Genomic DNA, 15261 nt, shown 5'->3' with positions numbered 1-15261 from the left:
AAATATGAATTAATAAAAAGTCTGAAATATTTACTATAATTGCCCTTTGTTGCCAAAAGGGAATTGACTCCAGGACCCCAACAGAAACTAAATTTCTTAGATACTCAAGTCCTTATATTAAATGGCACAACATTTACATATTATGTACAATCATCCACTCATGTATTTTAAATAATCTCTAAATGACTTATAATACCTAAGACAATGTAAATAGCTGTTATACTGTGTTATTTAGGAAATAATTACAATGAAAAAGCAGCCTGTACATGTTCAATGCAGAAGCAATTTTTTTCCAAACATTTTGATCCAAAGTTTCTTGAATCCAAGAATGTGGGACCTGGGGATACTAAAGACTGACCATATTTTAGTTCTATCTTATTATTTATAAATATCTACAGAAGGTTTCCAAATTTTTCCAAGGCAAAAAATCTTTGGGGCTTTCCAAAAATATATGGACATATTTAAAGATTTTTAGAAATTTAAGGATTTTTCAGGATGGTACTTGGATTTAAATTAGACCGTTAAGTTTTCTAAAATTTTGTTTAGTGGATTAAAAGGCCCATCATTCATAAGTAACAAGTAGTGTTCTAGCTCCAGAATGTATTCTTCATTTCACTTTAATGCTGTTTCTCAGGTTTGAGGACATAACTAGTATGTAAATGTTTAATATTTTAGTTTGGTAATAAATTATATTAGTCTCTCCCTATCCAGGGGGTATATATTCTGTGACAGTTAAACTTAGTTGTTAACTTGACTGAATTGAGAGACTCTTGGAGATGTGATTGAATTATGGGGTAACATATTCATCAGTGGATTAATCCACTGATATTCATAACTGAATGCGCTGTTAGGAAGTAGAGCCCATTTAGAAAAAGTTGGTTACTGAAGGCATATCTTTGAAGGATGCATTTCTCACTGGCACCCTTCCCCTGTGCTCTGCTTCCTGGCTGCCACGAAGTGAGTTTGCACTACCATGACCCTCTGCCATAATGTTCCTGCCTTGAAGTAAGTTGACCAAGGACTGAAACCTCTGAAACTGTGAGCCAAAAATAAATCTCTCCATTAAGTTGAGAGTATCGGGTATAGTGGACCCTCGAGTTACAATTGGCCTGACATATGAACAACTGGACTTCTTAGGTTAATAGAAGATTCATCTGCCTCTTGTTATCGATAGTGTGCACCCTTGTAAACATCCAAATCTCAGCTGTATTGAGTTACAACCAACTTAAGTTACAACCAGCCCTTGGGAACTGATTGAGCTCATAAGTCAAGAGCCTACCATACTTTGTTCCAGTGACAGGAAAGATGACTGATACCTACATATTTGAAGATCCTCAGTGTATGCCTGACACTACTGATTATTACCAAACCCTATATAAAAGCACTGAGACACTGTGTCAGTCCATCTGATAACCAAGATGGCTGCTCAGTAACAAATGGGATAGATATACCATACAATGTGTATATGCTGGATAAAGAGATGTTTCATACCAGGTTGGACAAAGTAGGGTGGTGGAAGATTTCACCATGCTACTCAGAATGGCATACAACTTAAAACTTATTAAGTGTTTAAGTAACTTATTAAATATTTCTGATATTTTCCATTTAATGCTTCAGAATTGTTACAAACCAAGAGAAACTGAAACTATGAAAAGTAAAGCCTCAGATAAGGGATACTGCTATATGTGATTGAGCTGTGTTTTTACATTGTCTAGCTTCTGTGTTATATCTATGAAAAGTAAAACCTCAGATAAGGGATACTGCTATATGTGATTGAGCTGTGTTTTTACATTGTCTAGCTTCTGTGTTATATCTAGAGAGATGGTGGTTAGCAGTTACTTGTTACTATTAATTTCTTTGGATGTGAATGAAAGGTGATAAGGGAGTATGTAAGTTAAAAACTACAAAGAAGTGAAGCTAAAAGACTCACGGATTCTGGACTTAACCAGTGGAAGAGAGGAAGAGAGAAAGTAATACAGAATTGGAGAAAGGGTCATTCACATTACCACCCATTCAGCCTTGTACCTCCTAGTATTCTTGAAAATGGAAACATTAAGAGAAAACACCCTTGGTACATATAAAGCCTACCCTGAGTAATACCATCAGCAATGAAGAATACTATCAACATATTTAAACAAGTACCTAATGCAATACACATTGGCCAGGGTGCTGAAGAAGAAGAGAAAGAACATAGCAAGCACTTCTTGGAAACCAGTAGGTAAATTAGTTAGTGAGCACATGTGACTACTTCTAGTAAGCACCCCTAGAAAAACTCAGGGAGCACTTTGCAAAGGTGATCATACTGACATCCTATATTCAAATTATAAAGGCATGACTACTATAATTTGGGTATCAAAAGTAAATGTAACTTCATTTTATGTGACCTCACAGACTGGTGAATCTAGGACATAGAAGGTTTTCTTTAAAATATTAATGCTTCCTCATTTTAGTTATATTCACATTAACAAATTCTCTTTCAAAAACAATCACAAAGGCCAGGGATTTAGCTCAGTGGTTCCACCACCTGCCTTGCAAACACAAGGTCCCAAGTTTGATCCCCACTACCAAATAAAAACAATCACAAAATCAAAATGACTAAGGAAAGTCCTACCAGGACACCTGTGCTACAGTGCAACCGGTGTAGATTAGAGCAAGAGAATAGATTGCTGTGGAGGGAGGTGTTCAGAAGGGAAACATATTGAACTGATGGATTATTTGGTGTTTTTGAGAGCTGGCAACAGTTGTTGCTAGTCTTTAGGTAGACTCTATTAATGCTTTAGGAACAAATAGTACATACAAAAAAATTAAGAAAAGGAAATAACTCCAAGAAAACAATCTGTATGGGGCAGATAATCATTGTACATTATTTGACTCACCATTGAACAATATTTACAGTCATAAAGGTATAAATACTAAATATTGTTTTAACTGAAAATTTGTAATTGGAAAATTAAAGTGTTTAAGGATAAGAAAGAAATTTCCAATGACCACAATGGGAAATCAGTAAATACTCTCTGAAGTTAATATATCAAGAAAAAAAGGGGGCCAGGGATTTAGCTCAGTGGCTTCGCCACCTGCTGCGCAAGCGCAAGGACCCGAGTTCAATCCCCAGTACCAAAAAAAAAAAAAAGACAAGAAAAAAAACCATAACCTTATCATCTTGGAATATGAAGGCAGTTATCAGAAAATGTAAGTTAAAAAGGTAAATACGGATGTTTTCGGGGAATAAGAGTTGAGAAAGTTGGCACAGGACTGCTTTTGATGATATATTGTTTAACTATGCATGTGTTATTTTGATCAGTCATAATTTAAACAATACCATAAGACTAAATATATGTGATTTTTAAAAAGCCAGGCTGGGAATTTAGCTCAGCAGCACCGCTCCTGCCTGGCAACCACAAGGTCCTGAGTTTGATCCCAAGTACAAGAAAAAAAAAAAAAAGCCAGGCATGGTGACTCACACTGTAATCCCAGCACTTGGGGGACTTAGACAGGAGGCTCGCCACAAGTTCAAGGCCAGCCTGGGATACACAGTGAGTTCAGGAGCAGCCCGAACTACAAAGTAAGACCCTGTCTCAAAAAACCAAAACTATTTTTGAGTACCTTCTTCTAAATCACTTGGACAAGAAGGACTTAAAGTAAATGATCTCTTGTTTTCTTTTTCCTCTAAATGTTTTTTTTTCTTTTAATCTACCTCTACTCATTTTTAAAGATAGATCAGAGAACACTAGTTATATGTCACTAGTCTATCACTGTAAAAATTAAGAAAAAAAATAGCCTCCCTATATCATATGAGCATAGAAAATACACTTTAATCATTCATCTACTCATTATGGTTATGTCATAATTTTGGCTAGATCCATTGGCAATCTATGTTGCATAAGTAATCACCCAAAACTTAGCGGCTTAAAACAATATGGTCTCATGCTCTCTTTGTGTTAGGAATTTAAAAACAATTCAACTGGCCAAATGCAGCAGACAAGGTTTCAGTTAGGACTGCCATCACCTAAAGACTTGGTTAGGGGCCGGGGATTTAGCTCAGTGGTTCCACCGCCTGCCTCACAAGCGCAAGGTCCTGAGTTCGATCCCTGGTACCAAAAGATAAAAAGACTTGGTTGGGGCTGAAGGATTTATTTCCAGGGTGTATTCTAATCATGATGGACACGTGACTGCTGGGTTTTGGTGGAAAGCCTCAGTTTCTCCCCAAATGAGCCTCTGTACAGAGCTGCTTGAGCTGCTTGAGTGGCTCAAGAATGAGTGATTTGAGAGAAATGAAGGTTAAGAAATGGGGAGAGAGTCAGAGAGAATGTGAGAAAGGGAGTAAGAATCCACCAGTTATCCTTTTTATAACCTGCAATAAAAATCACTACTAGACATTACTTCCATAACATTTTATTCATTAGAAGTCACTAAATCTGACTCTAACACTTGTTAGCTTGGTGGCCTTTAGTGTCCCTCACAGCCTCAGTTCCCCAACTGTAAAATGAAGATAACCAAGTAGAGTTTATGTGAAGAGTTAATATAATACTACACCAGAGGATTATACAAATGTCAGGGATTTATAACTCTTATTCCAGTGCTTTACAAATAGTAGGCATTAAGTTAATATTTGTTTAACTGAGTTGTGTAATGATCTTGGGTATACAAGGCTAATCTTATTTTTGCATTGATTAAATTAAATCAAGCTCTTTCTCTTGGAAATTATGTGTCAGGGAACAAACTGTATCACTGATATACTAGAATTTTTGTAGTAAGCTATGTTATAAGACAGTTATGGTGGATTTACTACAAATAACACTAATGAGATATGCTAATGAGATGGTTAATTGTTCAATTTCTAGAAGAAAAACGAAACCATCTTCTGCTGTTAGAGCTTACTTAGTAAGCCACATCTTTCAGTGTTTGTTGCATTCCCTGAAAATGTGAAAATGTTAGTGTATCCCAATAAGAAAGCAGTTTATTCCTTTTCCGGACAGAAATATTAATCACTATTATTATCAACTCAGTAGGTCTTTGACCTCACAGGGAGATGTGTGCTGCTCCTGGTTTTGGAGAGGGAAATGTATATTAGAGCAATGATGGTGCTGACAAATCCATCAGGATTATCCACTGCCCTCCTGCCTAATAAGAAAAGCCAGCATTTGTCTAGAAGTTATAATTTTAGTATCCCAGAAAAGAGAGAGATGTTAGTTAAAATACTTACCATTAGAGTTATTCACTTGGGTTTAAAAGAATCTTTAGAAAGGCCCTAATAAAACGAAACTATTGTGAAAATTACATCAGCAAATTAGAACATATATGTTTTAAAATTAATTCATGATCATAGTGGATACCAAGGGAATAGAATCTTGTTACAAACAACAAAGTTCAGGTTTGAGGAGCCCAGGATCAAGTATGGGACTTAGGAACCTTAGATGCAACGAGTGCCTTGTACACCCCAGGGAGCTAGGTCAGTGAAAATGGAGCAACAGTTACCCAAGATCATATTGTACACATCCTTAATCCAGGACTCTCATGCAATTTATTTGAAACATAGTCAATTTGGAATCAGGAGATAATAGGTGCTAGAAATAACAATAAAAAGCATTTTAACCCAACTATTTATTAAGCATCGATCAAGTAGAGATTCATGTTAATCAATGGAGTATGACTTTCATCCTACAGTACCATACAACTCTTAAGGTGTCTCTTCCCACCCACATTACTCCCTGCTACTATCTCCTCTCCCTCAGAATAAGAAACTCAAACAAGAATTGTATTTCCAATTCTTTTATGCCTATTTTCCTCTCCCTTATGAAATTACCAACATGCTAGAAATAGTCAACAGTTTACTAGATGTCTTCAATATAAGGTGTAAAGATAGATAACATGTAAGAAAAATTTACAAGCCAGATAATTAACTTTGTATAGATAGAAACTGTGAATAATAGCCACTAAATAATAGTTAAATGTTGCCAAACCATGAATTTGATATCCTTCAGTGGGCATTCAAAATCCAGTTAGGAAGGAAGGCAGGGAAGTCTCTTAATCAGGAAGGATGAATTGCATGAGTGGTTTTCACTTCTGTTTTAGAATCATTTGCTTTCTCCACATTAAAACAGAACAGACCTCCTTTCTGAATGCATATATACATGAGAAGGCTATAATATTGGGAAGGGAAGTACTCTAAAAAGCAAAATTAATTTCTAGATTTCATTTTCATGTTAATGAAGCTGACAAATATAATATAACCATGGGACTTCTAAAAATTATGTTGCTTTAAAATTGTAAACAGCTTTTGCAAGAGGAAGGTAGAAATAAGGACAAATGAAACTCCAGTGAATACCAAGCAGACAGTTCAAAATGAGATCAGCTGTTGGCACAGATGTGAGTAGATATAACTTTGGGTCTTCAGGGATTCTACCAGCAGGTATATTTGCTTGGCTTCATATAGTAATGAATACAGAAATCTAGAAATAGATTTGTTAGCCTATTCTTGCCTTCTTTGAAACTTTACTATGTATATTCCAATATCATTATACTTTTTCTTTCTTTCTTGGCACCAGGGATTGAACTCAAGGCCTTGCACTTGTGAGGCAGGCACAGTGCCACTGAGCTAAATCCCTGGCCCAATATTCATATAAATGTATTCATAAAACCTAGAAAAATATTTTTTTACAGAAATCAAAGTGTTATTTGCTCTCACTAAAGTTTGTATTGAGCATTTTAAATATATTTAGTATATCAGACCTAGTTACAGTAAGAGTTCCTTCTTTCACACATTCAAACATTTATTCACCTTTGAACACACATCATTAAAACAACTTTCAAATGATTATAAGCATGTATCAGTTATGCTCCAAACTTCTCTCAAAACAAGAGGCTGTCTCAAAATTCCAAGTAAAAGAATCATTCTTGGTAGTGCTATTTTATAGGGAAAAATAGCTATATAATTATTGTTAGATTGGATTTTTTTAAAGGATATCTATTTAAGGATGATAGCCACTCTGAGTTATTAGTGAAATATCTTAGACCAGTTTCAAGGCTAATAATCAAGTTGGATGTGGTGGAATATGCTTATAATTCCAAAACTCAGGAGTCTGAGGCAAGAATTAGCAGCCAGCCTATGCTACACAGTGAGTTCAAGGCTGGTTTGGACTGTACAATATCTCAAAACAAAAAAGAAAGAAAGGCCAATAATCAGTTGAGTTGTTTATGAGGATGGATTCTTAAGTCCACTAGTCATTTAGAAATTGCTCATGTATGCTACCAAAAGTGCTATTTATTCCCCCAGGAAAAGCAGCTAGTTACATCAGGTTACAAAGTCCTGCACCAGTCGAGATTTTGGAGCCAATGTCTTTCTCACATTTATTGGGGCCATCTATACTGTGCTAAGGAATTTGAGCTCTACTTTATGGGCAATGGGAAATTACTAAAGGATTTTAACCAGGGATATGTCATGGCAAATTTGTATATTTAAAAGGGTATCCTCTCCAGTTCTTAGTATTGGTTGAAGTAAGTCTAAAATCAGACAGAATAGTTGGAAAATGACATTAGCTGCCCAGTTTAATTGAATAAGTATCTACTCTATGTTAGATCTTAAACTCAGAGCTGTGGACAGTTTGTGTCCTAACTCTTAGCAGAGTGGAGGAGTTATAAACACAAAGCTGCCTCTACCACATTTTAGCTGCACAACTCTAGACAAGTCATCTCCATCTTGACATCTACTGAATGGGGATGCTAACAGGATCCATCTCATAGGAAGGTTGCAAAGATCAAATAAGTTAATAAATGCAAAGAGCTTAGAACGGCACCTTGTACTTAATGAGAAATCAATAAATGTTAGATATTGTTATTATTACTAAAGATTATCTCATAATGCAGTAAGTGTGGTAAATATATGTGGGGTGCTTCAGAGCTAAGAGATGGCAAGGGTCTGAGTTAAGGAAGTAATTGAGGAAGTGAAGAGGAGGTGATAAAAGCAAGAAACGATATAGAGGTAGGATTCCAAGGGATTAGTGATCCAGTGAGATGCAGGAGGTAAGGAAGCAGAAAGAATCCAACATGACTCTAGGTTTCTGGCTTGGACAACTAGGTGAAAAGTGCTGCCATCAACCAGAAGGAAAGACAGTTTAGGTTCATGCTCTGTCAAACAATTATGTATCAGACATTAGAGTTTTTGAGATTACCAAGTTAATTCCAAAGGTATAATTTCCAATTAATAGTGGCAAAAATGTTATACAAATCCAACCAGAGTTGCTGTGTAACATCCTGAATTGGAAGCAGACACTACTGTGGTAAGCACATTAAAATATTTTTTAATTTAAATTTGCTTGAACTGACAAAAATATTAAAATGGTGCATATTCATAAAGTATTGCAATGTTTTGATACAATTATATGTGGTGTAATGTTTACATAAGGTTAAACATATCTCCTCAGTATTTCTTCAGTGAAAATATTCAAAATCCTTTCTTCTAGTTTTTTCAAATATATAGTAAATTATTGTTATCTGTAGTCATCGTCCTATTATGCAATAGCACATCAGAACTTCTTATTCCTATCTTGGTAACTATTTATCAACTTCCCCCCATCCCTCTCTCCTCTCTACTCTCCACTGGCTTTGGTAACCACCATTCTAGTCTCACCCCCACCTTCAGCACTGGAGATTGAACCCAGGACTTTTACACTGAGTTACAGCCTTTCTATTGATTTATATCCCCAACTCCTTTTTTACTTTTTATTTTGAGACAGTGTCTCACTAAGTAACCAAGATGCCCAGGCCAGGCTGGAACTTGTTATTCTACTACTTCATCCTCCCAGAGTGCTGGGATTATAGGGGTATACCATGATGTCCAGGTTCTACTCTTAACTTCTATGAAATCAACTATTTCACATTTGACATGAGTGAATTTTATAATACTTATCTTTCTGTGTCTGGCTTATCTCACTTAGCATAATGATCTCCAGTTCCATCCATGTTGCTGCAAATGACAAGATTTCATTATTTTTGTGGCTGAATAGTATTCCATTGTGTGTTATATAGCACATTTTCTTTATCCATTCATCAATTGATAGACACTTAGGCTATTTCCATTTCTTGGCTATTGTGAACAGTGCTACAATAAATATGGGTGTACAGATGTCTCTTCAACATAATGATTTCATTTCCTTTAGATATATACCCAATGATGGAATTACCATATCATACAGCAGTTCTATTTTTAATTTTTTAAAGAATCTCAATAACTATTTTCCATAATGTTAGTAAGCTTTCCATCACTGTGATAAAATACCTAAAATAATTAATTTATAAGAAGGAAAGGTTTATTTTGGAACACGATTTCAGACATTTCACTCTATGGTCACTAGGCCACATTGCCTTTGTGCCTGTCACAGTACCCCATGGCTCTAGAGTGTGTGGTGGAGAAAGATGCTCATGTTATGGTGGCCAGGAAGCAGGTGGGGACATGGGTCCTAATAGCCCCCTCAAGGGCATGCCAGAAATAATCTCACTTCTTCCAATTACAGTAGGCCCCATCTCGTAAAGACTCCACCACCTCTCACTAGTGCCGTGGGCTAGGGACCAGGACTTTAACAAATGGGCTTTTAGAGGACATTTCAGATCCAAAATATAGTAGGCAATACTAATATACATTTTCACCAACAGTTCTCTTTTCTTCTCATCTTGCCACCACTTATCTCCTTTTTTATAGCAAGTCATTTACAGTGAAATGATATCTTGCTATGGTTTTGACTTGCATTTCCTGCAGGATTAGTGATGTTGAACAATTTTTCATATACCCATGAGTCATTGGTATGTTTTCTTTTGAGAAATGTGTATTTAGATCTACTTCTCATTTCTTCATCAGGTTATTTGTTTTTTTACTTTGAGTTTTTCCTTACATATTCTGGATAGTAGTCTCTTATCAGATGTATTATGTGAAAATATTTCTCTTATTTTATAGGCTTTATTTTTACTCTGATGACTGATTCTTTTGCTATGTAGAGGCTTTTTGGTATAATTCTATTTGTCTATTTTTACTTTTGTTTCCTGTGCTTGTCCAAAAAATCCTTGCCCATTCCAATCTTCTAAAGCATTTCCCCTGTTTTCTTCTAGTAGTTTTATAGTTTTAGGTCCCACTTTAATCCATTTTAAGATAATTTTCTTTAATGGTGAAAAGTAGGGGTTGAGTTTCATTCTTCTTCATGTGGATACTCAATTTCTTTAGCACCATTCACTGATGAGATTGTCCTTCCCTCAATTTTTGTTCTCAGAATCTTTGTGGAAAATCTATTGGTTATAGCTTACTTCAAAGCTTTCCATTTTGTTACATTCATTTATATGTTTGTATGTCAATATACTGTTTTTGTTATTATAGCTTTGTTGTATATTTGAAGTCAGGCAATGTGACATGTCTACTTTGTTATTTTTGCTCAAGACTGCTATGGCTATTAAGTATCTTCAGTGGTTCTGTGCAAATTTTAACATTGTTTTCTAGTTCTCTGAAGAGCATCATTGGTATTTTTTTAATTCATTAAGTTTATTGATACATTTTAGGCATACAATATGATGTCATTCATTATTGGGAATTTGTACCTTTACATAATCTTATTTTTTCCCCATTCTCCTGCCCTCCCTTTGACTCCTCCACCCCTCCCTATTTACAAAGACTTTGTTTCTCTTTTTTCCTTTTCTCATATTTTTTCCTTTCACTTCTTTCCTTTCCCCTACCCTTCCCATTTCCCCTTCCCCTTCCCCTTTGGACTTTTCCTTCCTATTTCACATTATCTATTATACATTTTGATCCTCATTTACACTTTCAGTTTCTCATACCAGAGAAACTATTTGGTATTTACACTTGTGTGTCCTATTTATTTCACTTAAGAGTATGGCCTCACCAAGGATTTAGCTCAGTAGTACCATGCCTGCCTCACAAGTTCAAGGTCCTGAGTTCGATCCCCAATACCAAAGAAAAAAAGAGTGTGGCCTCAATGTGCATCAATTTAGTCACAGTTGTCTCTAGTTCCTCATTCTTTGTGGCTGAGCAGTACTCCATTTTATAAAAAACCTGGAAGAGAGGTTACATAGAACTCTTGAAGACATTGGCATAGGAAAAGACTTCATGTACAAAACCTCAGTCGCATATGAACTAGCACAAAGAAACAACAAATGGGATCTCATCTTATTAAAAAGCTTCTGCACAGCAAGAGAAACCACCAACAGAGTGAAGAGACAACCCACAATGTGGGAAAAAATTTTTACCAGCTGTTCCTCAGACAAAGGTCTACTATCTAGAATACATAAAGAACTTACAAAAATCAGGACCCCCCCAAATATAAAGACCCAATCCAAAAATGGGTATCTGAAATGAACAGACATTTCTCAGACAAAGATGTAGAAACAGAAAATAAACATATGGAAAAAATGTTCAACATAACTGGTCATTCAAGAGATGCAAATGAAAACAAGGCTGAGATTCCACCTCACTCCAGAAAGAATGGCTGCTATCAAGAAATGAACCAATAACAAATGCTGGCGTGGTTGTGGGGGAAAAGAAATCCTTCTCCACTATTGGTGGGAGTGTAGACTGGTGCAACCACTATGGAAATCAATATGGAGATACCTCAAAAAGCTAGGATTAGAGAGCCGGGGATTTAGCTCAGTAGTTCCGCCACCTGCCCTGCAAGCGCAAGGACCCGAGTTCGATCACTGGTACCAAAAAAAAAAAACAAACCTAGGACTAGAGGTCCCATTTGACCCAGCTATTCCCCTGCTAGGTACCTTCCCAAAAAAGTTGAAAGCATCATACTACACCAATATATGTGCACCCATGTTTATAACAGCACAGTTAGTAATAGCTAAAGCTCGGAAACAGCCCAAATGCCCATCAACTGGTGACCAGATAAAGAAGATATGGTCATTGGTATTTTGATAGGAATATTATTGAATCTTTAAATCATATTGGATAGTAACAATAGTGATTCCTCCAACTCATGAACACAGGGTATCTTTCTATGTATTTGTACCTTTAATTTTTTCATCAGTGTTTTGTAGTTTTCATTGTAGAGATCTTTCATCTTCATGATTATATTTTTCTTAGGCAATTTTTGTAACTGTTGTAAATTGGGTTACTTTCTTCATTTACTTTTGAGATAGTTTGCTATTGGTATATAAAATGCTACTAATTTTCTCATGCTGATTTTATATCCTGCAACTTTTTATTGAGCTCTTGTATTAATTCTAACTGCTTTTTGATGTGGTCTTTAGATATATATTTATTTATTCATGTCATTTGCAACCAGGGAAAATTTTACTTCTTGTTTTTAATTTGAGTTGTCCTTTCTTTCTCTTTTCTAATTGATATGGATGGGACTTTCAGTACTATGTTGAGTAAAAATGGTGAAAGTGGGCATCTTTGTCTTCTTCCACATTTTAAAGAAAAAGCTTTCTACTTTTTCTCATTCAGTGATATCAGCTATGGGTTTGTCATTTATGACCTTTATTGTGTTGAAATACATTCCTTTGTTGTGTATGTATACACAATGGAATACCATTCAGCCATAAAGATGAAATTATATCATTTTTCACAACATGAACAGACCTGAAAGACATAATGTTAAGCAAAATAAGTTAGGCCCAGAAAAACAAATACTACATGACCTCACTCATGTGTGGAATCTAAGAGTCAGTTTCACAGAAGTAGTGTAAGAATAATGGTTACCAGAGGCTGGAGAGGAGAGGAGGAAGCAGCAATGGGAAAGGTGGGTCGACTGATACAAAGATACCTCTAAATAAGAGGAATAAATTGTGATGTTCTTTGCTCAATAGGGTGACTATAGTCATAATAATGTTTTGTATATTTCAAAAAAATAAAGGAGAAAATTTTGAATGTTTCATCTCCAGCAATAAATGAGTTAATGGAAAGGTTAATTGCCCCAATTTGATCATTACACAATATATACCCATATGAAAACATCATGCTATATAAACTTGTACAATTATTACATGTCCAAAAAAACTAAAGTAACAAATGAAGCACATCATTGAGACAAATGACAAAATTTGAATGTAAACTATGGATATCATAACAATATTGTATCAATGTTAAATTTCCTCAGTTTGATGTACAGTATATTGTGGTTATGGAAAAAATGTCTTCTTTTCAGGAAATAAATAATATTAAAGAGTAAGGGGTCATGATGTCTCCATCTTACATATATTTTCAGAAATATGTACATACACATAAATATCTGGGCATTGGAAATGACTAAACAAAGGTGATAAAATATAGACAATTATTTTATGTAGACAAGGGTTATATGGTAGATCCTTGAATTTTCTTACAATATTTCTGTCAGCTTGAAATTCTATCAAAATAAAATTATCAATTAACTAATTAATCAATAAAAATAGAAATTCAGGCTCAACAGGGAAATCCAATCAGAGGAAATCAACCCATTAAAGTCAACTGTAAAATTCTGGTATAACTGGAACACAATGTGACTCATTCATGGCTCCAGCAGGAAATAAGATGTAATATTTGATCTGGGGAAACTTAAGGGGGCTTAATAAATGGATTAGTTACAAAGATGTGAGGAGCTCCATTACTATTCAGGCTAAAATTTGAAGACAGAAAAGGTTCTATAGAAAGGCTCTTCTGACAGAAGCTGAGACTTTTAGTTGGAGCAAGTCTAGATGATTCCATAGAAGACAGCTTCCTTCCCACTCTCCAGGCTCCTGACTTAATTATGAGCTAAACTCATCTAGAAGCCTGAAGCCAAGGGAGCCCACTGTATAGTTCATAAAGGTGAGCCTTCAGATGAAAAGCAGGGAAAGAAAAGGATGGAGAGTGGACCTGGAAGAGCAAATGGAAGATGGCTAGAATGCAGGTGGATGGGGTGGAACAGGAGGCAAAAGAGAACAAAAGTGTGAGAGACAGAATGAACATGGTGTTGAATAAGTATTTAGATAATAACTTCAATATTAAATAATGTGTTAGCTTTGTACCATTGCAACAAGATGCCTGAGATAACCAAATTATGAGGAAATATTTATTTTGACTCATAGTCCATGGTCACTTGGTGCAATTTCTCTTGGCCTATGGTAGGACAGTACATCATAGAATGAGCATGTGGTTGAAGGAGGCTATTCACTTTCTGGCAGCCAGGAAGCAGAAAGAGGGGGGGGGGGGTTGGAATTCCAATACTCCTTTAACAAGCATACACACAATGACTTCACTTATTTTCACTAGCCCCAACATTTTTTTGTTGTTGTTGTATTTTTGTACCAGGGATCAAACTTGGGACCTTGCGCTTGCGAAGCAGGCGGCAGAACCACTGAGCTAAATCCCCGGCCCTAGCCCCCACATTCTAAAGGCTCTATCTTGTCCCAGGAGCACCACAGACTGGCACCAAAGCCTTTGCCATATGGGCTGTTAGGGGACATTTAAGAGCTAGATCATTACAGATAACATGTTGCGTGTGAGCAGCCAAGTAGAGATATCTGGAATGTGGCAACATATCTGGGGCTTGAAGGTTAGGAGACAAATCTTTGCTTATGGTGGCTCAAACAATGCAAATAGAGTGAGGCTGAAAGAGAAGGAAACAAAAGTAGTGAATGAGTAGTGAATTTTACCAATTTCTTTTTTCACCACTGCCACAGCCTGTGCTGCTGAAGGGTCCAAGGAGAGAGAATGGAGGGGGAAGAAGAAAAGAAAGACAAAGAGGGCTGGTGATTTAGCTCAGTGGTTCTGCAGCCTGACTGACAAGTGCAAGGTCCCAAGTTCAATCCGGTACCAAAAAAATAAAAATTAAAAATAAAAGCAAAGAGATACAAAAGAACAAAGGGACACAAAGCTGCGGCCAGATAGGGCTTTCCTCCTGATGGGATAGAAAGACTCCCAGGCAACTGCACTGCGTTTATTTATAGTGGTAGAGATAAGGGAAGTGCAGGGGAAGGTAAAAGGGGCTGGTCTGTAACTGGAACCAGGGGAATAGCTAAGGTCTGCAGATTATCATCCTTTGGTGGTTTTATGGGGAATGGATGGGGAGGAAGACACATACTCTTCTCAGCCAGGCCTTGCTCCACCACGCCCTCTTGTCACCTGTTCTCCTCCCACAGAACCCTGCCTCATCCATGGGAGGAGGTGAGTTAGGCCCGGCCATAATGATCTATAGCGCAGCTCTCCCAGCAGACCACTCACTCACTTTTTCTTTTCTTGTTTTAAATTAAGTTAATGGTCATGTTTCTTGCCCAACTTGATAGGAATGTTTATTACTT

General features: G+C 36.3%; 1 protein-coding gene across 6 annotated transcripts in view; it reads left to right on the top strand.

Annotated features, from left to right (window-relative positions):
* Positions 1–15261, top strand: part of Acmsd (aminocarboxymuconate semialdehyde decarboxylase) — a 68270-nt gene that overhangs the window by 27527 nt on the left and 25482 nt on the right. The window contains exon 9 of one of the 6 annotated variants that reach the window (XM_087195851.1): positions 1138–3188. The exons of 3 other annotated variants lie outside the window; for them this stretch is intronic. In XM_087195851.1, coding sequence (XP_087051977.1) covers positions 1138–1254 — 117 coding nt within the window. In that variant the 3' untranslated portion in view covers positions 1255–3188. Of the gene's footprint in view, positions 1–902; positions 3189–15261 lie in introns of those variants that run through there. 2 more of the 6 variants (XM_087195866.1, XM_087195855.1) reach the window with 2 other exon arrangements.

This window comes from Heterocephalus glaber, unplaced genomic scaffold (genome assembly GCF_053883595.1).
Source record: "Heterocephalus glaber isolate CG9 unplaced genomic scaffold, H.glaber_assembly_v1.0 deba00000347, whole genome shotgun sequence".
Taxonomy (NCBI): Eukaryota; Metazoa; Chordata; class Mammalia; order Rodentia; family Bathyergidae; genus Heterocephalus; species Heterocephalus glaber.
This window is presented reverse-complemented; position numbering and strand designations above follow the sequence as displayed.